At 41.3% G+C, this 25724-nt stretch overlaps 1 protein-coding gene across 1 annotated transcript in view; it reads right to left on the minus strand.

Moving 5' to 3' along the window:
* PTPRG (protein tyrosine phosphatase, receptor type, G) overlaps positions 1 to 25724 on the minus strand; it is a gene marked incomplete at its 5' end in the record, with an annotated part of 324523 nt that overhangs the window by 125340 nt on the left and 173459 nt on the right. The window contains one exon of the mRNA XM_014946781.1: positions 20412 to 20507. Coding sequence (XP_014802267.1) covers positions 20412 to 20507 — 96 coding nt within the window. The remainder of the gene's footprint in view (positions 1 to 20411; positions 20508 to 25724) is intronic.

Genomic DNA, 25724 nt, shown 5'->3' on the forward strand with positions numbered 1-25724 from the left:
AGTGCTTGTGTAACTCCTCAAATTCATGTCTTTGGGGCCAAATTATTTCAGAGTTAGCTAACAGCTTGGGTAGGTCCCACTCCTAACCCTTCTGAACGATGGTGCTTTAACCCTGCGTTGGTCTGCAGCGCTGAGAAAGGACACACACCCTGGCTTTGTGGTATGCACCCTTTTGCTCTGCACAAAGTCCATTGTCTCACCTCTCTCTTTCTCCCTTTTGAAGTCTGCGTTATAAAATCTGGCTGTGGATAAGTATCTCATTTCTCAAACATTTCTGAATAAAAGGAAGTGAAAGTTTTCAGCCAGATCTGGAATGTGGATGAACAGATACGGAACGTTTACATGTGCTTTGCTTTGAAATACAGTAGGAAATATTTATTTGGACCTTTTCAGTAGATCTGATGGGTGAGAAAGGATACTGGTCAACACTACAGCACACTGAGCTGTGAAGGCAAAAAAATGCCTACAGAGCTCCCAATGCAATGATAAGCTAGATTTGGGGCTCTAAGTTTTTCACCTTCACAAGCACTAAATGATCCAAGAATGATATATTCCTGCTCCTCCACAGATGATATTTTCTCCCGTCTCCCCCATAGATGCTATAATTGCACATCTCCCATATGAGTTGATGCAAAAGGACAAATCTGGCCGAGAGCCTGCAGCCTGACAGAGGTGAGCTGGGAGATAGAAAGCATTTGCCGTGTAATGAATGGACTGCCCAAAGTAAGTATCCGGCAGAATGTAAGGGAAAACAAGAAATGGAAACAGCCCCCTTAATACTTCAAGTTGCCTCTCATGTGTAAAATCGGAGAGAATAACAGGTACCCAGGCAAGATGTGACACTGAACCTTATGCTGGCATACGCACTATTTCACACAGATACTGCCATGACCTTTGATTTTTTAAAAATGTGGATTACAGCTGAGTTCGCCTTTGCCTACAGCAAATGGTTTCAGGTTCAGTGATTTGAAGGCAAATTCTGTTGAGTTAAATCTGGGTTTTGGCCTTCAGGTATTAATAATCTTGCTATGAATGAAAATATACTGAAGTCAGAGAGGTGCATATGCTGGTGGAGGGGATGTTCCTAGATGTCTCATTCACTATGTTGTTTGAAAAGAGGGGAAAAAAAGTTAATGAGTCTTCCAATGATTATTTTAAATAGAGTAATGGGTGTGCATTGATCCTTCTAGCTAATTCCACTTTGAATAATACATCATTCTGACTGAAAGCTTGCTAGTGATGTATTAACTTCATATTTCATCACAGCTTTGGAGGGTAACTACAGTGAGATATTAACTAGCAGTGCCAAAGAGGAAGCTGCACTCTTCCTTTTTTTTTTTAAAGTCCAAAATGGTTTTAAAAGCTATTGAACTGACTTTGGGGTCAGGTATTCTGGCTGCCCCTCATCTTTGGTTGAGTGCAATGCAGCTACTTGCAACCACAGCTCCTCTCAGCCTTAGCTCACCTCCTTCTTTGCTTTGTACCAGCTGCCTCTGGACCCTAGCTAGTTACAGGCATCCTGGGAGAAGGATGGGACAAACTGGGTTCTAGATCACCACTTTTATTATGTCCAGTAGGGATGCTGGAAAATACAAGAAGCACAAATAGTCAATCTTACACCCAAGGTTGGCAGAAATATCAGTGTCATAAAAAGAGTGAAGGGGCAGCCCAGGCTACCTCAGCAAAAGAATTTGCATCTGCATGTCGCAAGGCAACATATAAAACACTGTCTCAAAAGAAAGAAGAGCATGAAGCCCAAAGGTAGAGTCAATTACCGCTTAATAACTGAGCTCGGAGTGCGCTGTGTTTGTGCACACTGGGTTTCTTTGTCAGGGGATAGAAGCATTGATCGGGTGTTGTACACAGGCTGGCAGCTGACCGATCAGCTCACCGGGCTGAGGACGACTTCGCAGCCTCCCCCCGCAGCATCACTTCCATTCATTGCCACAAGATTTGCAACCAGCAGGATGGTAAGAAACACCCAGCAATATATTTTCCTTTCTTTCTGTAAGCCGCTCGTTTGCCCAAACTTTGACTCACTCCATTGATAAGCAGGCATTAATTTCACCAAAGTATTCTTGCACTTCGAAAGCACGATGCAGCTAATTTACTGCAAGTGAATAGGCACATTCAACTAAGAAATTATTGAAAGATCTTACTACGCATATATCTGAGGAAAAACAAAAGATAGCTGCAGCCCAAAAGCACAATCTGATTAGAAGCAATAGAGTATCTAAGATACAAAGCTCTGTAAAAGAAAAAAAAAGTAATTGCAACACAGAGGAGAGACAGCTTCAGTGGCAGATTCTCAAAGCTGGAAAAGCTTGATTGATAGACTGTACCATCTGCAGCTGCGCAAAAAAAGGCTAGAGTAGCTGCAAGTTTATTTAAAGCAATTTTGGTGCACTGAGCCTACTTGTTCTCCTTTGAGAAAATAATATGATTTCTTCATAGAGCATGTAGTCTACTTATTTAAGCAGCAGTGTGCAAGATCTCTCAATCCTACCAGCAGTTCGGCTGGAAAAATGACACACCAGGGGGTAACATTTTATCAGGATGGAGGCTATTTTATAAAAACTGCCATCAGTTATAAACTGTTCTCACCATCTGAGTTTTAAAAAAAAAAAGATAAAAAAAAAAGAGTTGGGTCTCTCTTAGAGTTTCCACAATCTGCCCAATTTAAGGGAGTTTTTAGGTAAAAATAACCATTTTGACCTAAGTATGGAGGAAAATGAAATGGTGTAATGAAAAAAATATAAGAAGCACTACAGCCAGATCATCCCACAGCACCCACTCTTTGATATAGAGCTTCACACATTCGGAGAGGCTAAACTCCAAACTGCAAAACCAGGAATGGAAGTTAGCTTTCATTTGCTTCTGCTCCTGCCTTGAATTTGGTACAAACACGTGCAAGTGAGAAAAAGATATCTTCAGGGTTTTTGGAAAGAAAATAAAATATTGAGGGCAATGCAAAGGTCAGTAGGGACCAGCTCAGAAGGGCATCTGGAACCCCAGCATTTTGCAGAGGTTTGTAATTTAATGGCTCCAGCTAAGCTTGCCTGGGATGCAGCAGAGATTTCCAGCCTTCTTCCTCTCTTCCAGCCAACACAAAGGATTTTGGTGAGAGAGGTCATAACAATCACCCCTTTAAAATGAAGAAAAGGAGGCATCTCGGCTTCCTAACATCTTTCATTCATTCCACGTGAAAAGTTCTCATTTTTTCTCTCCCAGCATTGCCCTCAGCTTACTTCCCCACAACAGCAGCAGCTCCCTCCAGCCCGCCAGTACCAGATGACTCAAGCCGGCATCTATGAGTCACAAACACAAAGGATGCAGAAATGTCAATTAAGTTACACAGCCACTTCCCAATGACAACCACACCTCAGTTCACAATTAAATTAGAATTCCAGTGAAAACAACTTGTTGTAGTGCAGAATTTTTATCTCCTGCTTTGAAACATCAAACTCCAATGTAGTTTGCTGGCTTTTACCTCATTTTTAAGGAGGCTGATATGAACTGGTCTACTGAAACTGCTGCAGGAGTTTTTGCTACAGCAAATTTCCCATGTCTAATGTAGCAGCCATGTGCTGGAAGGGATGTCGGGCTTCCAGGCATCTTTGCAGCACAAGAACCCAATGTTGGACCAGTGGTGTTCGTCAATAGCTTTCTGGCACAAGAAGACAAGCAAGCCTGTCAACTATGGTACATTTTTGTATTTGTAATTCTCTTTCAAGCAAGTTCTTCCATTTTTATTTTTCTTTTGTAAATTTTCAGTGTCATTTAAGTTCTTGCAGATGGGTGCAGCTTTGCAAAATGCTATGAACTTGCACGGTTGAGTGCTCACGGTACCCAAGGCAGAAAGCACCAGTCAATCCTCTGAGCTTCCTCACTTCTGCCTCCGCTCTCATTTCTGAGTTGCCTCCCTCTTCCATCGCCCACCTGCCACATCCTCCCCGCTCTCTCTTCCCACCCAGTGAGCTGTTTCTGTCTCCTCCAACGCTACAGCATCTTCTCTTCCCAAACCGCTCCGCATACCCCCTCAAGCACCCTCGCATGGCTCTGCCACCTCCTCATGCACCACCAAGGAGGTCCTCGAGCCCTTCCACCCTCACCTAGACGTCCTTCATGGATAGGGAAAAGAAATAACCTCAGCTACTGAGGGTGGTGAGTGGGCTTGTCCAGGGGAAACTTGGACATCAGCAGAAGGGGTGCGGTGCCCAACCGCAGGACTGCCAAGGACAGCTAGTGCACAGGAAGGTGCACCAAGAGGTAGGTCTTTGAGCCAGGGTGGGTACCAGCAGAGCTCCGAGAAGCAGGTGAGATGAGGCAGTCTTCATTTCAATCTCCTTCAAGCCACTGAATTAAAAGCGGCAGGATGTGGCCTGCAATTTTCTTCTCAGCTGCTTCTAAGCTACTCAAGTTCCTGCAGCAACAAAAGTACAGCTCGACCCCCCCCGTTTCACCTGGTGTAACGCTACACACAACAGTGAGGATCAGATGTCAAGCTGTTTATTTTTCACTTGGCTAGAATGACCCAACAACTCACTCAGTTCCTTACAAAAACATTTCAACAAGTATCATGCCTTGCGTTTAGAGGAAATGGGGAAATTATTGTGCAGGAAAAAAAAAAAGCACTTAGAATACAAGTGCATTAAAAACCTGGGAAACATTCGGTTTGTGGCAGCAGTCTCTTCCTCTTGAAACACAAAGAAATACAAAAACTAACATGACATGTACGCTTGTTTCAAGATGTTCTACATTTCGGCAGTGGCAAAGTGGATGCTATTCAATCACTGCGAGTAGGTGATAGTCTTAAAGCCACAGAACTCCTCAGGATGCTCTAGCCCTCATGCCTTCGCTCCACGGGCTTCTTACAGCTTTCCGGTGCTCCTGTGGAGTGTGACCCATCTATGGAGGGGGTTTTCAAGCTCTGTCTCTGGTCAGGAAGCCCTCCTCCTACACAGGATATAACTTCAAAATTGCCAGAATCTAAAAATCTCAGGGAACGGTACAAGAGAAGAAATGAAATGCAACTGAATACTATCTAAAACAAAACTTAAAACATGGTTAGAACAAAAGGTTCTCTTTGAACAAGTCTAGTCTGACCCAGAGCACTGAAGACGCTTCCTGCAGGTGGGTGCACACAGGAATGTCTCAGGAAGCGTCTTCCATCTCCTCTCCTCTCACATGCTCTCTGAATCTGCCTGCCAGAGAACCTGCCTATTAATTTGAGGTGTTTACTGCCTTCTTTTTAACCTTTTCTGTTCCCACCCCAGCACTTTAACTGCCAGGTGTCCACAGATACTCCTGGGTGTCCACGTACACTGGTTATGATCCTATCACCAATGCTGTGGTCAGTCAGCTGGACCATCCGGCCTCCTGGCACATGCTTTGCCATGACCCCAGTTTTGGTATCCACCTCTAGAAAAGTTTCTTATCTCTCTTCTCAAAGCCTGGCAGGCTACATGGCACTCTCATATGACCACCTGCAACTGACACCACAACCTGCGTTAGGCTTTCCCCTGCCAAAAGCTTGGGCTGGTATGGAGCGAGCTAAAACACCAATGCTCTGTAAGGGCAATCCTCAGAGGGCTGGCACAGAGAGGCACGTTCACTGGCAGGTTGCACAGGCAATTCTCCCCAAAATGCCTGAGACCCAACACAGTTTGAATTCCAGCCCAGCTGTAACATGCATACGAGGAGCACTGATGGCTGCTGTGAGGAGGAGAAGGTTTCCAGAGCTAATGGCAGCAAATACCAGTGCTTGAAAGCTTGATGCTGTAGCATCCCATGTTCTCTGCAGACTGGCCTGTAATCCCAGCACACTGGGAAGACACACCTGCATTTTCAGCTCCGTCTATGCGCAAATTTAAGGGGGGCAGCAAACATTTTGATATATGGCATGATAAGGAAGGCATAAAACATCTTCTCTTTCTAGGGGTAAAACACCAGTTATATGCCTCAGCTGCAATGCAAGCTGTAATGAAGGAAGAAAGCGGGCATTTCCTAAATTGTAGGCATAGGCTGGGCACTTACAAGATAAATGCAGCATTAAAAAAAAATTGCTTCTGACACAAGAACAGCTGACGGAGATAATCTCCATAGCTCAGCATGAATTTATATAGCCTTTCAGCAACGCTATTAGACAGGTGTGGTAGCAGCCAGCTGTACTGTACTGCACACACAGACCACGTTTCTCTAACACCCGAGTGCCCATATGGCCCTGCAGCACACCAAGGTGGTGCCACCTGCCCGGGCATCACCCCCCTCTCCCACCACCATCTGTCCACAGAGAGGTATCGGTATCGACCTGAGGGGGAGTGTGGAGCAGGGCGAGAGAATCAGCGAGTTCAGACTCAAAAATGACAGATGTTTCCATCCACAACACAGGGACCACCAAGCAGCTCTACCTAGAGAGGTTTAAAAGCCAGCTTTACTTCTGGCCTTTAATTCTTGGTCCAAGTTATGAGAAGAGATAAGTCTAGCCATAAGGCGGGGTGGTCTGCTTGCTATTAGAGAAGGTAAGCTTATTAGCTGAAATATAATAAATCTCTGTAGATATCTGGAGCAGCAGAAGGCAACAGTTCACTTAGCCATATCACTGGTAATGAGTTGGCAAGAGGAGAGCATTCCAAAACGTTAACCTAAGGTTTAATTTGACTGGTATGCGCATTGGGAGAGTACTTAACAAGAGTGGTTCACCCGAGATGGGGAACTATCTGTCTGCTCATGTCTTCCACGAAATGCAGCAGGATATAAAAGCATGTGTTTTCAGCAGTTTAGAATACAAAATGCAGGGAAAAAAAAATATTCTTTGAAAAGTGATTGATGTAGTCTAATCAAGTCTCACACAAGAGGATTTCAAATTATGTTAGATGTTTTTATAGGATCTAAATATGATAAAGAAGGTTTGCCAGGTGGCAAGGTAGGCAGGGGGGAAGGAGTAAGGAAATAATTTTATGTTGACTACTTCTAATACACAGGCATGTGCATAATGCCATACAGACCACAGATAAAACACACACAAAAAGATTACTAGCTTAGCTGTTAGGGTTATGGAGCTTTGCTTTCTAATCAACGCTTACTCATATAGCTGTTTTTAAATATTGATCTGATAGCATGATCCTGAGGGAAAATAAATATCAAAAAGGGTGATTTAATTCAATCACCCTGATTCCTGCATAACATGATCCTATTTCTTCAAAAACCCAGAAAGCAGTAAATTAAGTGAAGCTTGCAGATCAGCTAATATATTTACAGCCTTAAAATAACACGAGACACACTATAAAATACACTGAGATCCAAAGTTAATCTCTTTTAGCAATATTCTTGCAGCAAGTAAAGATGAATTTTACGCTGAAAAAAAATCCATTTTATCAGGAGCAAGACTGAGCTTTCTAATAACCAAGCTACTTTCTAATGCGGTACATCATTCTACTTATAAAGAACAGTTTGCCAAATCTCCAGTTAGGCTTCATTTGATACAGTACAGATGTTGCAAAACCAATACCTTCTTTCAGAAAGTCTCTTTACTCTTGATAATGACTACATTACAATGCATTTTTGATGCGCGGAAACAGTACTGTTACAATCAGCAGCTAAATGCTTTTCTGATGGTATCAGCCAGGAAGCTTTTCTGTGGCTTCTCAGTGCTCCCAGAGCTGGGAAACAGTTGCAAACACCGTCAGCTCATAGGAAAAAATCCTGCTCCATCTTGCAAGCCTCTGAAAACTCACTCTTCAGAGGTGCTGTGAACAGATTTAAGCAATCTTTATTTAACACATATTTCAATTTTCAGGATGGAAGAAGATGGTGATTGGCACTCTTGACTCTCATCTATCTCCAGTAGAGATTAATGTGCGTAAAAGCACATCCCAGCTTCTTTCCTGGTTTTGTTCTGGGAACTCTGATACAACCACACCTGAACTTAAAACAAAGGGAAGTTTACTATTACTCAGACTGGGACCATTTAGCTCATTTCACACTCATCCCCTCAGCTGGATTAGTGTGCTTTTCAGTGAATCTCAGATGCAGAAGATAAGTCTGAAAGCTACTAAAATTATGCTGTAAAAGGGTTCCCAGGTTTACATACCCTCATCTCCACCCTATGAACTTGAAGATTTCTGATTTAGATTCACGGGGGGTAAAACATCAGATACAAGGATTGCTCTGGGCAAGCCGCCATCTCGGCTGCAGAACTATTTTGGGGGGTGATGTGCCATCAGCATTATCAGTTAAGCCATCAGCCATACATACAAATCTCTGCCTCTGTACAAAGACATAAAGAAAGGGACCAGACCAGACTCTGATTTACTTTCCTTGCCTTTCTTTGACCCCTAGAAAGAAAACCACCGGCTCAGAAAACCCTAGATAACCATCTCTCCCACAGTTGTCCTGCAGCACAGACACTACAGATGACAAAAACCAGCAACACGACCCTCCGGGAGTAACCTCTAACACTGGATTTACAGTAATTTAGGATAGACTATAATTAAATTACTGAGAGATACTTTCCTGCTTGTTTGCTCTGCTTCATGTATAGTGTTTAGGAATTATACAGGAAACCACACATATTATTGGTAATAACTGGGGTTGGTGCTACATGGACACGCCAACCTGACACCAATCCATGCTGTCCCCAGAAGGGTGGGTGGCACCCTCTGCTCCCACCACCCCTCTTCCCTCCCTTGCACGTGTCCATGCTTTCACACCACATAGATCTGGGAAAAGAACATACTGACATTTCAGCTGGACCTGCTCTGTGCTAAGGATGGACGGGATGGGCAGCGTCGAGGAAGGTGGAAACAGGATGACTACGGAACCACCGCACCGATTGTACAAAAACGACATGTTTCATTTGTTTGTACAACGCGAGCCCTAAGTGATTCTTACGTCTCACAGCAACCTATTAACAAAAAGAGACTTTGTGAATGGAGTATCTGGGTAAACATTTCAAACAAATACATAAATTATGTATAGTCAGTATACTTTTTCTACCTTAGGGATCAAGCTGAAACGAGACTAAAGAATTATGTTTTATTTGTATTAAAAATGTATTAGCTGCTGTCCGAGAAGGTTTTCCAGAACATTTGGTATGCTACCCAGGAAATTCTGTCTGAAGCTTGCATTGTTTATTATTGCCAATACCAGGAGAAACTTGGCACTGTTATATCTGAGAACTACAGTAATAATTCTTCAGGCAGAACAGCTTAAATTTAATAAGAATAACTTTTTCATCTGAGCCAGAAGATCTAAAGGCAAAGGAAGCCCCAATTTTGCCCATCTATTTTATATATTCAGACTTTACAACCAATCTCTCCTTTATGACACAAAGTGAAAGTAGGCAATCATTTATGAATAGATCCTGTGCTCACCTTCACTTAAAATGTGCCATAACACTAACTGGTAACCAGAGACATATGAAGATTCTACAGTTTCATGGAAGATACAGAGGATGAAAACAAGTGTAATTTTTCTAAGGGGTACACAAATCCTGAGCAAAATCCTGCAGAACTGGGCAACATGTGGACTGGTGAGCTGTAGCTTCCCAACTGAAATGTTACATTTCTCCATCTAGGTCCCATGAATGTAAACCACATGTAATATACCTGATTAGTCCTCTGAGAGACAAACGAGGTATGAGTCCTAGATGTCTACAGCCATGTAGAAAAAGAAATCAAATTAATTTTTAAAAAGAGGTAGGCAGACAGATATTAAAAAAATAAAATCTTCCTGGAATCCAGGCTGGATGTTTGACAACAGGGAGAAAACAGGGACTTATCAGAGGCAGCTGCTGTGTTTGGGAGAGAGGAGAAAGAAAAGGCGAACTTACGCTTTACATCTTCTCTGTTTCTGTAACTAACACCAATTCTAGCAAAACTTTCCAAAGACTTGGATAGCAAAAAATAGATGCTTTATTTCCAGCTTCTCTCTCTCTCTCTTTTTCTTAAACAAAAAAGGTCAAGTCAAAATGCAGCAGATTTGGAACACGCAAGAAGGAAGGGGATGAAGCAATCGTTGCTAACACAGAGAGGAGAAAAGGTACTCGCAGCAAAGAAAACAAGCCACTTTCAATGGCTTCTCAGTGCTCAAAGACAAAGAGAGACTCTACAAGGGGCTGTTGTCCCTTCCCTAGAGGGGACAACGGGTGAGTGAAGGCTGGGGGTCCCCCCACTTTGAGCCAGCTCCCATGGCATCCAGCTCTAGGTCCGCTTTGTGGTGTTTGACAAAGTGATGCATCAACAAAGCACACAAGAGAGTAAAATGCAAAAAGCATTACCGTAGTTAGGGAACTAATTTGTTTTTTAGTCTAATGGTTATAATCAGCAGACTTCCTGAGTATCAATCTTCCTGAACCACAGAGGGGGTGAGATTATAGACTGACAACTGTAATTTTTACATATTAGACATCTAAGTGTCATTTTCAGGAGTCTGGTAATGAAAACTCCACATGATATTTTTCTATCAATTTAAAGATTTTTACAGTGTGGCTACAAAAATGATTATTTTTTTTCTAAAGACAGGATATTTTAAAATCACAGAGAAGTAAATTACTGTGTTTAAGATGCTGACACTAGACATGATAAATATTTCTAAACTGACTCCACTTTTGAACATTAAGGGTGAGAGGAAGGAAAGGGAGGCAAAAGAATACGCAAATGCACGCTGATCATATGGCAAGTTATTCAAATAAAAACAATAAAATATAAGGGGACAATTATGAGAAATAAGGCTAACAAATTGGTATGTAACTTAATGAAGTAAGTTCATAATGGCATCCCACTTGGGATTAATTGTAATACATTAATCAATTAAGAAGCACTGGGAAAGAAAAAAAGCTGCAAGTCACAAGCATTTATAATGCTGTAAACTGAAAGATAGTCACCCTGGCACTCAAACGAACAATAAACTCAAAGGGTGCAGAGATCTATTCCCCGTGCAACGCACACAACCAGCTCTCATTAATGGCTATGACAGATAGCTCAAGGTATTGAGGAGAGACCCCATAAAATATACACAGAGTGTTTTTCAAACTTGTAGCATTGCACAACTTTGGAGTCCAAGTCCTCCCAACAGCAAGAAAGCTTGCAGTCCCTTCCTAGCATCAATAATTATGATGTTTCCATTAAATAAAGCCGAGCAAAGGAATATGATTTATCACAAAAAGCAAAAGTCACCCAAGGACCCATCACCATTGTTGGCCACCCTCCTTGCTGCTGCATCCAAACCAGAAAAGCAACAGTACAAGTTAAAAGTTATGATCTCAGACTTTGCAGTTAAGAAAGCATTTACAGTGCATTTGGGAAAAAAAAAAGAAAAAAGATCTAATCTTTGCCTTCAATTAGGGCTTTTTCAGGCACTTTGGAAGCTGCATTTCATTAGATGTATCTGAGATTAAAAGCAAAATAAAGTAAAAGACTCTCTGTGCATTCTGGTATTTCGCTCTGCACTGTAATAAGAACTGCATGACACTGCTTTCTGTACAGCCCATATCCTTTAAAACTCAACCTCACAAAAAGGCTTTAATTGAAAGTATTGCATTTTGGAGGTCATCTGACAAAATCAGGCTCTTCTGCCTTACTGGAAAAATACCATGTACGAGTTCATAGAGCTGAAGAGAAGAAGGGAAAGGAAGACGATCGCCTGGGCACTAAGGAAGATAAGTGCACATAAGGTAGATTATCTTTCTACGCTGCACAGTCAGCCTGTGGATAGAAAAGTTTCAACACAGCAGGTTGCAGCCATCATGATCTAGAGACTGCAAATGCCTCTTGGCAGAACACAGGCAAAGCAGAAGCGGAACGATGTGTTTGCTTCCAAGAACGATCTGTTTCAGCCGCCCTGTCAGTCTGTCTGCCTCCAAAATCCAGCCCCGCTTTCTTTCGCTCATGCCTCTGTACCTCGCTCCTCCAGGCACCCTGCCTGGGGTGCTGGGGCTGCTGAGAGAACACCTCCGCTCCGAGCAGCCCCAGCTCCAGCCAGGTGGGCTCTTGCTAAAGGATGAGCCCTGGGAATGAGAAAGCTTGAACCCACGGTACCCTGGCAAATCACAGAATCACAGAATCTTCTAGGTTGGAAGGGACCTTAAAGATCATCTTGTCCAACCGTCAACCTAACTGACAAAAATAGACACCCGCACAACAAACAAGGAGCATCATCACTAACCCATACCTCCCAGCACTACATCAACCCGTCTTTTGAACACCTCCAGGGATGGTGCCTCAACCACCTCCCTGGGCAGCCCATTCCAATGCCTGATAACCCTTTCAGTGAAAAAATTTTTCCTAATATCCAGCCTGAACCTCCCCTGGCGCAACTTGAGGCCGTTTCCTCTCGTCCTGTCGCCTGTGACTTGAGAAAAGAGACCGATCCCCACCTCTCTACAACCTCCTTTCAGGTAGTTGTAGAAAGCAATAAGGTCTCCCCTCAGCCTCCTCTTCTCCAGACTGAATAACCCCAGTTCCCTCAGCCTCTCCTCATAAGACTTATTCTCCAGACCCCTCACCATCTTTGTCGCCCTTCTCTGGACCCGCTCTTTGCTCGTGTTCGTGTGGGATTTTGAAGTGAGGATTACCAGCACAGCGACCCCAGCAGCAGAGGTGTTTATCAGTGCTGTTGTCTATGGACAGAAAATTTGGATCACTGAAGATTATCTGGTAAAAAAAAAACCCACGGGTGAAAGGACCAGTGTTTCTTCAGTGCAATTCAGCTCCCTAACAAAGTCCTTATTTCTTGAGCCCAGCAGCACGTGAGTGATGAACATCACTGGGCTCACACTGACCCCCTCCCACCTCCCTGTGCTCCCCAAAGCACTCCCAGCTTGTGCTTGGTGAAGCCCCAGAGCTCATCCCAGCAGCCTGATGCTTCCTTACCTCCTCCTCTGCCCTGCTGCAAGCAACGATCTTCAAGAAGGGGATGCAGCTCTGCCCATCTCACAGCAGCACCTCACTCCACAGCTAAAAACCTTCTGAAGTTTCGCTGTTTAACTCAGAACTTCATTAGGAACTGTTTGCTTAGTACTCTCAGCCTACTCATTTATGTACTAAAATAAAGAATGAACTACCTTATTATAAAAAAAATCTTTATTTTTTAAAAAAATCTCTGCGGTAAACAGAGAAAATTTTACTATTAAACAACCAAGCAACGATCTTCAAGAAGGGGATGCAGCTCTGCCCATCTCACAGCAGCACCTCACTCCACAGCTAAAAACCTTCTGAAGTTTCGCTGTTTAACTCAGAACTTCATTAGGAACTGTTTGCTTAGTACTCTCAGCCTACTCATTTATGTACTCAAATAAAGAATGAACTACCTTATTATAAGAAATCTTTATTTTTTAAAAAAATCTCTGCAGTAAACAGAGAAAATTTTACTATTAAACAACATCTGAAACATGACCAATCTGGGCAAAGTTATGGATCAGACTAAAGTTAAATTCTCATCGTTAAGTACTTGAAACTCAATAAGCACCAAAATTGAAACTGGATAGATATATATGTTTTACTCACAGAGCTATTCCCCATCTGTTCTCCCCTTTCTTTCTTCTTTTACATAAAATATTCAAAAATATTCACATTTCCCAAAGAAACTCTCAACAGAAGTTGAAATAAAAATTTGAATGTTGGGCTTAGTTTAAAAAAAAAAAAAAATTTATGTTTTCTTTAATGGAAAGGTAGGATATATTTTTTAGAAACAGACATTTTCCATTAATTTCTGTCTTCTACCCAAAATCAACTTCCAATCAAAATGGTTTCAGGGCAGGTTATTTTGATCAACATGAATACTGATTGTTAGGCACGCAAACTTGCATGTTTTGGCTAAAGAGACCATCTTTGGAGGCTGTTCAGCGCCATTCACACACTGAACTCTCATCGTTTTATATTTAAATTCTCTGTGATGCAAAATCACGTTTGTCTTTTGATAATTTTATCTCCATTTATTTCCTGGAAAACTAGGAGAATCTTTTTCTGCTCCAGAGATGCTTCATATCACTGTACGTCATTATATGTACTGCACAAGGTGTCTCCCAGAGCTCTACTGACCGCATCTACCTACTCTGACTTGTCTTTATATGCCAGGGCAGCTACTTTGTACCTCTTGATTATTCTTCAACCATTTGAAGGCCCTAGTACTGCTTTTATTCATAACAATTCATGGTTTTAAACAGTTGTGAGAATTTCAAAATGCTGGGAAACTGGACTAAGTGAGTTAGAACACTTTTCAAATTGTTGTGCTTGTCTTCTGTTATGTGGAGAGTTATTAGGTCACAGGCATGTCCTTTGACAAATACAAATCATACTTTTCAAAGGCCTTAAATGAGTAGCTTTAGCCTGCAATGCGTTTTCATGTTATGAAGATAATAAAAAAATACCTGTACTAATTACTAAATAATACTGCTAATCAATAATAACAGTTTTATTATTCATAAGCTACTATTAATAGAACATCACGGGTTTTAATGTAACCATTAAAAGAATTAATACTGTAATTTAATTTTAAGGTCTTTACATGTACCTGAAGTCTATTAAAATAAATGAAAAGACTCTCAATGACTCTGGATGATGCCCTGCATGTTAATGATGCTACATGTTATTTGAACTACTGCAAATCACCTTTAAGTTATTGCCTAAACACTGAATCACTGATTGTGCTTCATGTAGGTGGATATAATATTTGAGGAAAAGCACACACTTCCCTCTCCATTCTCATTTTAAAATCAAGCTAGTTTTGCACAGACTTTCAAAAAGCATTATAGTAAGGGAGAGGTGGAATTAGGGAATTGCCAGGATTGAGATGGGGACATGGGAACCTGGTCCCCTACCAGATACGGTTCTCTCAACAGCTACTGTATTTTAAGCACTTACTCACTGAATTTATTTGGTTATGATGGCAAACGCATAAAACAATGAAAGGGGACAAGAGGGAAGAAAAAGACTTTTAGGGAAGTGAAAAATCTGAATTCTGCTACTTGAGAAATATACATTGAAAAAAGCATTTTTGTGCCAAATATTCAATGGCTTCAGTGGTGTTCCACTGATTTATTCTGTGTTTAGCTCATTTAGGTCCCTGTGAAAAGTGAGATATTGATGGCCTTCATGAAGCACACCAAGAACTACTACCCAAAAATCTTACAAAAAGCAAGCTCATCATTACTATTTGTTTTACTGAAGAACAAATCTCTGCATACATGAGTTAGTAGTAAATATAAAGTTACTTACACACAAATAGCACACACATAGATCTAAAAGTTAAAAGTACTACACAGTATTTTTTTCAACATGTTAGTACTTTCAAAATGTTAGTACTGGAGAAGAAAATTAAGAATGGCTTCTCAGTAAAAGACCTGTAAACCCCTTGATTTTTATCCCATCTACTTTTGAAAATACTGTTAGTTGCATATTTGCTGCCAAGTACTTAATTACCTTTAAAAATCTAGCCCTGCCCTGCTAAAGCTCTTGAGTGATCGAGGTATCGACATCACTCATCATTATGAAGATAATTTTAATGATGAAAGCATTGCTAAAAGTTATTTTAAAATTCATTTTTACTTTAACTTCTTTAGAGATGATTTGTTTGAGTACCTGAGATACAGTAACTAATCACTGATGGTTTTCTTTGCAAATAATAAAATAGATTTATATGCCCTCCCTGTAGGAGCAAGAATTCCATCACCTCCTCCTGAATTTCTGAGCTATCGAATATTTGATGAGTGCTTAGGGAATCAGTATTGTGTCTTTTCACAGCAGTAATCAACAAATGAAGTATTCTCTCCTGTAATGAATCTACCGCAGGCCCAAAAGATGAATATTTCAAATGCAAAAGCAATATGTTTGTTTTGAACACTTTAAAGTTTGGCTTTAATAAAGCAAGTAGTGAAGTGTGCAATGAATTATATTGTTAGATGGTTAAAACAGAGCGGGGCAATATGTCTGAATGTATTTAATCCAAGTAACTACTCATTTAAAATGCGACTTGTAAATATGTATCACACGTATATATACGAACGGATGACTCGGGAACCAGTGAGAGCTCTGGGCCTTCCCTTCCACTCCTGGCTTGCCTCAAAACCGGCTCAGCCTGACAATTAACTGAGGCCCAGAGCCAGAATATCATTAAGTACAAGTTGAACCTTATGCAGGCTGAAATTAAACACGTGCACCAACTATTCCAGTTCGGATCACTAAAATTGAGGCTGAAGTGCCCTGGCTGGACTGGGACCTGTGAGGTGTTCCAACAGACCCGCGGGTCTCACCACGCAGCCACAGGCAACTCTTAATTGGTCCCCAAAGCAGACGGGTGTCCCCACCACCATGTCACGGTTCCTGCAAATCCAGAAGCCTTCACTGCAGACCAAGAGGCTACTGTTGGCCGGAGGTAATGGGTATGGGAAGTTAAATATCTCCCAATAGCGATCGTTTCACTTTGAGAAACACCAAGTAACCCCAATACTGACAGGAATGGTCATATTGTTTTCTCCTGAAAAATGTGTCAGGATGCAAAGAGAAGTCATTGGCATGATCTCATTTGTCTCCAGAAGAGTTGAATAACGTTATACCTGACACCAGCAGCTTGGAGTTCCCTTCTCCCCTGTTTCCAGCTGAACAGCTTTTGAAATAATCTGAACTAAAAAGATCACAGGTTCCTAAGTCACTTTGCTTCTCTGTTATTCTCACTGTGGCCTCAGTGAGGACAAGAAAGGATCTTGAAGGAAACATCACAGCAGGGTGCAACGTTTTGTTTGTTTGCTGTTTGGTTTTTACAAAGCCAGACACCTCATTCTGCCCTAAATACACAACTAGAGAAGAAAAGCCTGCAAGAATTTTCAGCAGCGCTCCCCTGTACCATGCTTGTCCCCAGCACCGTGCCTGAAGCAATGCTATATGGTCAGAAAAGGGACCAAGTATCGTGGGACCCTTTTCCTCCACATACCCGCTCACTTTACAACTTGTTCTCCAATGCAAAAATCAGCTTTCAGAGCCCAGCTAGAGATTTCAGGCAGCTCATCTCATTTGCAAATTGAGAATACCCGCTACACAGTTCCCACAGTGCTATTTTATGTGAGACCCTCAGAGCGTCTATCCACAACGAAATACAGAGATGAGCAATTAATAGCAGTTTGTATATGCAATAATTGTTTCCTGATTTCAACTTGTCATTTTTTTTTAATTTTATTTTTCTCAGGTCAACTGACCTGCAACATGCAAACAGAGATAGAATTAATCTACAGAGTTTACAATGAAAGCCACGAGAAAAGCATAGATTTAATTAGCAATTACAAAAAAGTTCCAAGTGCTTTAATTATCCAAGTTCAGAACCAATCTACTTTACCTGGAAATTGCCCCTGAAACAGTGAATTCAATAAGGAAAATTCTTATATAGTTCAAGTTAAATTATTTAAAAAGGAGGAAAGAGGGTTCTTAATTATTTAATGTTTCACCAATAATTATATAGTTCAGTATAATATTCACTCGCTGGAGAACCTGATTTCCAAAGGAACATTTGTGAACATCAGTCAAACAAAAAACACCTGCCAGACTATAAATTCAGTCAGTGCAGTACACATTCATTCCAACACAGCATTAACGCATTAGCAACAATCCAAGTCTTGACTTAATGGCAAATCTATCCAATAATTTCTGTATTAAAATATTTACATAGAACAGCATGCACAATTCAGTTTTCTGATGTATTTGTGAAAAAACTGTATGACCTCTACTGCTACAATTTTGTAAAGCTGTGTCCTAGATAAATGAGTTAGAGATGGGACTTCAGCTCTGGAAAGTAGCGAACTATAAAATTAGTACTTGAAAAGTCAACGTTGCCAACAAAAATGTGGCCACGGACATCTTAGGGTCATTTCATTCAAAAGTTATTAAGAATCAGTTTTAAAAGACAGCTTTTAAATTAGTTGCATGAAATACTAACCACGGTAAGCTTATCCGCATGGTGCCCCGGGGAGCAAGGCAAAAGGGAAAACCAACTATTTCTAAATAAACTCTTTGCAAAGGTTTTTCCAAGTCGTGGTTCACCAGCTCCAGCACATGACACACAGCTGAGGGAACTAAACCGGCACCTTGGTCAAACACAGTCTGGATCTGCAAAGGATTATCACCACCAATTAATAACCTCATGTACAAAAACTCAAGCTCTAAGGGACAAACTTCAGAAAACCCTCATAATGGCCAAAATAGCAGCTGCCACACTGAAGTCCTTTGAATTTACTTAACACGAGCAAAAATTCAGCATGTGCCCTTCCAGAATGGGGACTTTGGGCCCTACAAATCTTCCTTGGCATCTTTCCATCTCAGAGCTGAGCTACCCACAAGGAAGACCTGATACACACAGAAATTTAACGGCACGCCACGGATTTATCATTTCAACCCAAAGGCAAGAAAAAAACACCAAAAAAAGAGAAAATTATTTCCTTGCAGCCACAAAACAGGTTGTCCCTGGGTCACTTTGCCAAAGAATTATCTTACCCCCAGCTCTCTGGAAGAGATCAGAGACTGTTTATCAGTAATGGCTTCAGATTTCATGGCTCCTGGAGCAGAGGAGCCCAGCTGCACCATCATCCAGACTTTACAGCCTAATGTCCTGCGGCCTGCGGGGCTAGAAATGATGAAAAGTATAGATTTCTGCTTCCCTGAGGGGATCGCAACACTCAGTTGTGGTCTTAAAGAGCCCGAGGTCTCTTACAATCAAAGATAGTTGGTTTTTTTGGGTTTTTTTAACAGCATTGCAGACTATTTTAGGTTATTTTTAGTGAGTTTAATGGCTCCCTCAGATTTGTGCAGAGTGGGACTTGCTGTAAGTGCAGCACCTGGCTTTGCAGGTGGGGAATGCAAAACACAGTCCTACTACAATTTTAAGATCCTCTAAAAACAGGGTTTATGGAATAAATGTCACATGCAGACTAGGAAATGGTGCGACATGGGGCAGTGTGTTTCACATGGCTTATTTGAAACACATCAGGGTAATTTAGCAATTAAATCTCAGATGCATGATGCCAAAACGTGTCCTGCACACCACGGCGTAACACACGCTCCTTCTGACACGGCACATGCACAGAATGTGCAGCTCTTCACTGCGGTGTAAATCAAGTCACAGCGCCTTTGGTTGTTCTGTTTCTAAACTTCTGTCTTGTAAGGCCAAATTCAATTTGCCCAATGATTCCCACAGCACACCAAGATTAAGAAGTCTGAGGAATCATCCTGCTATGCCACTGTAAATTATCGCAGCTCCACCAACTTTACCCTAACACGAAACGCCACAGAAGTGCTCAGAATTCAACGGTGATGAATTTAACATGCTGACTTCCACTAGCCTGATGTCAGCAGAGTTACAGCAATTTATGCAATACAAGGATCTGTCCTTTTCTCCTTATCAAAGCATTTGATCAAAATCAGTGACATGGAAAAAGACAACCCTACTTACTTTGAGCAGCAGAGTCAGGCTTGTCACTCTAACATCATAAGAAAAAGGGAGGTATTTACATATGGGTACTTGCATATTCTTTTTTATCTAGCTTCACAAAGATAACAGTAAGATCATCTTATTCCACAGTAAAAGCTAGCGTGAAAGCTCACGGAGGACCACCATTTTCCCTTGCTCTGCCCTTCTCCCTTCCCTCTCCTTTGAAAAAGCAACACCTTGAGATACTTCAAAACCTTCATTAGCCACTTCTCTGCTTGTGACAGCATGGTGGTATGGAGTTGCTCCAACCCGCTCTGTTCAATTCACCCTAGAGTCAAAGGAAAAAACTCCATTTCTGATGCAGTATGACAAAAAGCCCACATTGCTGCACGCTGCTGCCATGTGGCTTGACCCGCCAGCCATGGCAAGCAGCAGTCTCCACCTCGCACCGCAGCTCTCGAGCGTGTCGAACCAACAAATGAGCTACCGAGCAGTCATGCTCTTGAGGATGCATTTTAAAAAAGGGGATGCATAAACTCACTCATTCGGAAGCCTGATCTGTTCAAGAACTTGTTACTATGACAATTTAGAAGAAGCTGCTATAGAAAAGACTGATAAAACTCATTGATTAATTTTCCCTCAAGCTACGTTTGAATTTTAAGTTTTTCTCTAAACAGAACCAGTTCACGTCGGTTTGTTAGTATTCCAGGAACCCCAGCAACGTGCTTCAGCAGTGAAGAAAGCTCCATGATAAATGTGTTCTCCAATCTGCATCTGTAAGGTAGCTATAAAATCCGAACAATTCATGCAAAATTTTTCATTACGTTTCTAAATATACTTATTTACATTTTAAATCACACTTAGACAATATGAAATATCTTTCACTTAGACAGGTGGGAACAAGAAAACAGATGCATCCATTAAGCTTGAAACAATTCAATGAATTAAATAGTACTTGGTGAACGCTTTGGTTTATGGATATAGCCCTTGTTTAAACTTACTTGGAAAAACACGGCCATGGCTCCTACTACCCTGTTTTCTAGAACTGCTGTTCCAAAACTGTCAAAGTCATCAGGATTGTAGAAGTAAATCTGCATCTGTAAAAATTAAAAACAACAACAAAATCACATTAGTGTTGATTCATACAGCTTTCAAATGAGGTAATGCATACACGTCGTACGTAAACCCAGTGTTATGAACCTGAGATAAAGGAATTCTGCTAAACAATATTGTTTAACCAGCATCTTGATTAATAGCATGACTGCCCTACTGGGACAGTAACCAGGGAACAGAGTCAATGCAATGCATTCTAATAACAAACCCAAGGATAAAAAGTATGGCCGGGCTGTTTAGATGGTAAACTTCTTGCTTTCTGCCAGGATCTCTTCATTTCTTTGCTCATTGCAGGCTCATCTCCTGCTCTGCTAAATGTGCTAAACATATTTATCTCAAAAACCGTAGAGAATTTTTGAAAAGGATTTCAACGTTTAGAGTTATTCCTTTAGTCCTAAAGCAATTCGTAAGATAAAAGTCTGTCTCTGTAGCAATGCATTTTTATGAGCCTCTGATATCCAGAACTATCAGTTAGGGTCAGCCTTCTCCCTGACTTCAGTTAAATCTCAGGACTTTTATTTCCAAACAGTTAGTACTCGGCAAAAAGCGTGAGACAAAACCAGATATTCTGATGTCATTTTAGGACGAATAATAAATATCAATAATTAGGCAAACCCAAAGTGAAAGCAGGTGAGAACAATGATTACCCCAAAGCAGCAAATGTCCTGAGTTACACAAATACAGGAGGACAGAGAAATAGCTGCTTTCATACACTCTGCTGGTGGACAATCCCGCTTTACTCCACACACATAACACGAATAAGGGCAACTCACAGAGGCCCATGGGCCTCTTAGTTTCCTCTATGGTTCTGGTTCCATTTACCACGTTAGCTGAGCCTCCACTTCTGCCAGCCCTCCTAACATCTTGCTGCTCCTCCAGCAGTTCTCCAACCTCTCTGTTCCCAAAGAAGCCCCCAATGTCAGCCCATCTGCATTAGCCTTGACTTGCTCCAAGGGATTTGGTTTACATCTAAAACGTGCAATGCTCCCTTCTCAACATTATACCGTCCAGGTGTGTACATTTCTATAGAATAAATTCAGTATTAGTGACATTTGTTGTACATGTGCTCTACACATGACAAATTAAAAACATGTGCCTGATGGTAACAGCCAAGCACAAGGACTGGACTTTGCAGTGGTTGCTCTTGGGGTCAGTGAGGGATCCTCCCGGATGGATTCCACAATCCAGCACTGGCGTGTCTGTGGGGGCAACACTACTGCAGGCCAGTTAGCTAACACGTGCGTTCACTCATGCACATTGACTCCAGCAAAAAAAATCAGTTCCTGGCTATGAAAGAGGAACGGACCCATCCAGCTTCTCCGCCACTGGCTTCTTGCCTGAACCTGCATGTTCACTCCTGCTTCTCTGCTGCCCATTATCTGACCTATTCAGGCTTTTCACAGTGTTACTGCGTGATAAGAAACAGCCACCCAGCACATGGTCAAACGGAGCTGTAAGGTCTGACTGAGGCTGCCATGCCTCCTGACACACTGCTGGTCTGACCATTGCTCCCTCCTGCTAGACCGCCTGCAGGCACCGATAACTTGTCTGGGGCTGTTTGGGTTTTCCCCAGATTGTGCTGCATGACAAACCCTACTGGATTCACAAATGCAAGTATTTTTTCCAATATCCTGAAATTTTGTATATTGCCAGATGAGATGATACCCTTTTATCTTGCTCAGATATGTTCCTACTCATATTTACTGATTCCCGGGCTTCTGACTGTATATATTGGCTGTAATGTATAATACTGGCAAAGTACCTATACATCTAATAAAACATCACCGTATAGAGAAAATGCCAAGATGAAGATCAGTCTCTTCAGAGGTAGAGTTACTTTTTTCAGCAGGAGGATAAAATAAGACCACACTCCAAATGGCTCTCAAAAAAAGAAAAAATTGTCTGGCACTCAATTCATAAAATTTGAAAGCAATTTTCTTCCCCTATTTTGGCCTTCTTATTCCCAGCGTATTCACAGCACATACAGAGATGCTGGCAGTATCTCACAAAGTTGGTGGTGGTGCCTCCAGGTTCTGACAACTCGTGCTTTGAACAAATGTAGACCGAGGTACAGCCATTCATTGAGGTAGAAATTAGAAACAGTTTGTTTCAGGTAGAATTGCTTAAACTTCAATTCAGCCAGCACAGACAAAGCTCACAAAACACTCACAAATTACTTTTTACTCCCCTTCAAAATGAAGCCTAAAATTAGGTATACATTATATAAAACATTTCACTATATAGTCCTCATAGGAGTTTATGAAGAAAAGTATCACTGAGTGAGTTCAGCATATGCCAAAATCATTTTGGATCAATTTTGCTCACGGCATTTTAAGGAAATTAATTTTTACAATACACTTTTGGATAGCAGTGCAAAGGGCTTTGGTAAAAAAGTGCTTAATTCAGATCCCTCGTCTCAGCAGTGCAATTTCACAGACTAATCAAGAACCACACTCTGCCTTGATTACCATACGCATTGAAACATTTTCCCACTGCTCCCTGGTGTTTTTCCAGAGAGTATGGTTCCTCTCTCTGCATCCATCAAGTCAAGGGGAACTGTCTTGTATGAAAAATTATCGTCATCTGTCATACAGTAGCTTCCTTATATGTTCATACAGCTAGAAGGAACATTTTAGGAGCAGAATCTCCCAGGAGTTGCTATTATATAATTTACACACGCATAAACTGCAAAAACAATGTTAAGATGATGGTAAAGTTACATCCTCAAAGCTGCATGGTTCAGGCTGATCATAAAACCACACCTGGACACCGCTGAGCATTGGTATTATGACAATTTTCTAATTACGTGATCACATATTGTTCTCTTCCATAACACAGTCTCATCTGCTTCCCTGCAATTTACAACAAAATGTAAATGTATCTAAAGTATTTTTGTTCTTTTATACATGATATACATAACCTTGAATGCATTTATCAGTAGATATTTAATTTAATGTTTTCAATGGACAGCATAACATTCTTTATGTACAAATCAGGAATAAGACAGTTAACCATAAAATTAATTTCACTGCATACTTAAGTGGCCTAAACACACCAGAAAATTTTCATTATTACTCCTTATTATATAATTAGTATATACAATATATGGTGCATTTTGCATATAAATGACTTCATCTGTCTCTGCCTGGTATAGGCAGTTGTACAGAATGCAACAAAGGGGCATTTAAGCTAAAGAAAATTTGGATCTTATTATGACATGTTATTTGTGAGATGCAGAAGGAAGCATCATCCAAGCTTGCACATCTAACATGAACTGTGGCACTGCCTGACTTCAGCACCATAAACCATCATTTTCTTGTATGTTGTTGCATGTGATTTCACAACAGTTTCTATTTTGCAAAATTTAAAAAAAATATTTTTTTTTAAGGCTCTGAATTCCTTAGCAATGGGAAAGCCTGATATATCCTTTGTAGTTTCTATAGTGTGACACTGTCTGCAGTCAGAATGCTCTGCTCCACACACGCCTGCTGAGAGTGCTCCAAATAGCCATCCTGGTGGCATAGGTCCCAGAGGGCATAAGAGTCCGGTTCTGTAGGGCACAATATAATAGATTTATAAGTCATTCACATCCAGCCCCATTAAAACTAACAAGGCTGGGAAAGATTTCCTTAATCTCAGATGTGCAGCACAGCAGTATGCTTGCATGTGCCTTGTAGACATCTATTACAAAAAAACCACGTGTAGCGTCCAAGCAACTTGAAATTTTCAGTATTTTGATAAGGCTAAGCTGGAACAAAGCGTCCCCAGCATCACAAAGGCACTTTCTCACAGGAAGACTCTCTGCATCCTAGAATGCTACCAACAACTACTACAGCTACAGAGCTTTATCGAAGCAGGGAGAGGGCAAGAGTCTGCTTTTAATGGAAAAACTTTATGCTTTGACACTCTTCACACTCTAAAACTGTAGAATTGTTTTCACTCAAACTTGAGAGAGATTTGTTGTACAGCACAGATTAAGCCTGAAAAAATCTCACTGAAAGCGAAAATCTTCAGACTGTTACAAGTGCCTTAAAACAAGAGGATTAGAGAGAAAACCCTCATTCTGCCATAACCCAGGAGATAATTGCCAGTCACCCTGGAAAATCATGTCACGTTTTCCAGTCTCTTCTGTCCAGGAAGCTTCAGTGCCCAACCATTACAGTTTCCAAGCACTCCAGGCCTTTTTCCATCTGACAATGCTGGAATGCACCACACACATCCAACACCTGAGGAACTCCCCAGCTTGGGGTATCTTTGCCTCCATGCTCCTATCGCCTACAACACCCTCCACCACACCATGGGGCAGACAATCCCCTCTTCCTTGGGGTCAACCTACTCTCTGCAGAGACACCTTTCTTCGACAGCATTCTTCCAATCTCTACAGAAATCTGGTGTTCTCCAGAGCTGGCAAAATGTCAGGCTCTGCTCCGTGCGTAAGAGATTTTGACTGAAAACTGGGCTACCACCACGCTGATCTTGTAAGGACAGGCTGTCCAAAATGTGCGTGTGTATTACTGAGAAATACTGCCCACCAGAGATCAGTTGTGATTTCATTAAGTACAATTGCCGCTGAATGACTAAACCCTCTTTATGAAATGTCACTGGCTTGCAAAAACTGAGCCTGATTCAAGTGAATGACTTCTCCCTGCCACAAATAAAAGGCTCCAGCTCTCCACTCGGATGCTCCTCCTCTGCTTGGCAAGACAGGCATCCAGACAGAAATCACCATTCCTGTGCATGACATCTTTTTGCTCTTATTACCCCACTACAAAGACAGAAAGTTTACATCCAATACAGACTATCACGGCTAAACTCATTCAGCACTTATGAGAGAAAAGCCACAATGAGCATTTGATAGATCCCAGAAGATGTAAGCGAGTTCAAAGCAATTCTAAGAGACTGGAAACCAAACAAGTACATTTTCCACAGACAGATGCCAAGTATTTTAAAAATAAATAATTGAGACTTTTAAATTGGACTGCTATCACCCTGCGCAACCTCCTACAGCAGATTTCACTCTAGATTAAAAAATGAACAAAGGCTCATTGTGCTTTCACAGATGTGGAGTACAGAATATTCAATAGTATCAGGAATTCTGGTGGAAGGGAAAAGATCATCAGAATTAGCTTTCTGCTCATTTCCTTCCAGCAATCCAAGGACTACCATGCAATTTAAAGCTTAGGGAAAAAAAAAAAAAAAAA

This window comes from Calidris pugnax, unplaced genomic scaffold (genome assembly GCF_001431845.1).
Source record: "Calidris pugnax isolate Ruff unplaced genomic scaffold, ASM143184v1 scaffold81, whole genome shotgun sequence".
NCBI classification, from domain to species: domain Eukaryota; kingdom Metazoa; phylum Chordata; class Aves; order Charadriiformes; family Scolopacidae; genus Calidris; species Calidris pugnax.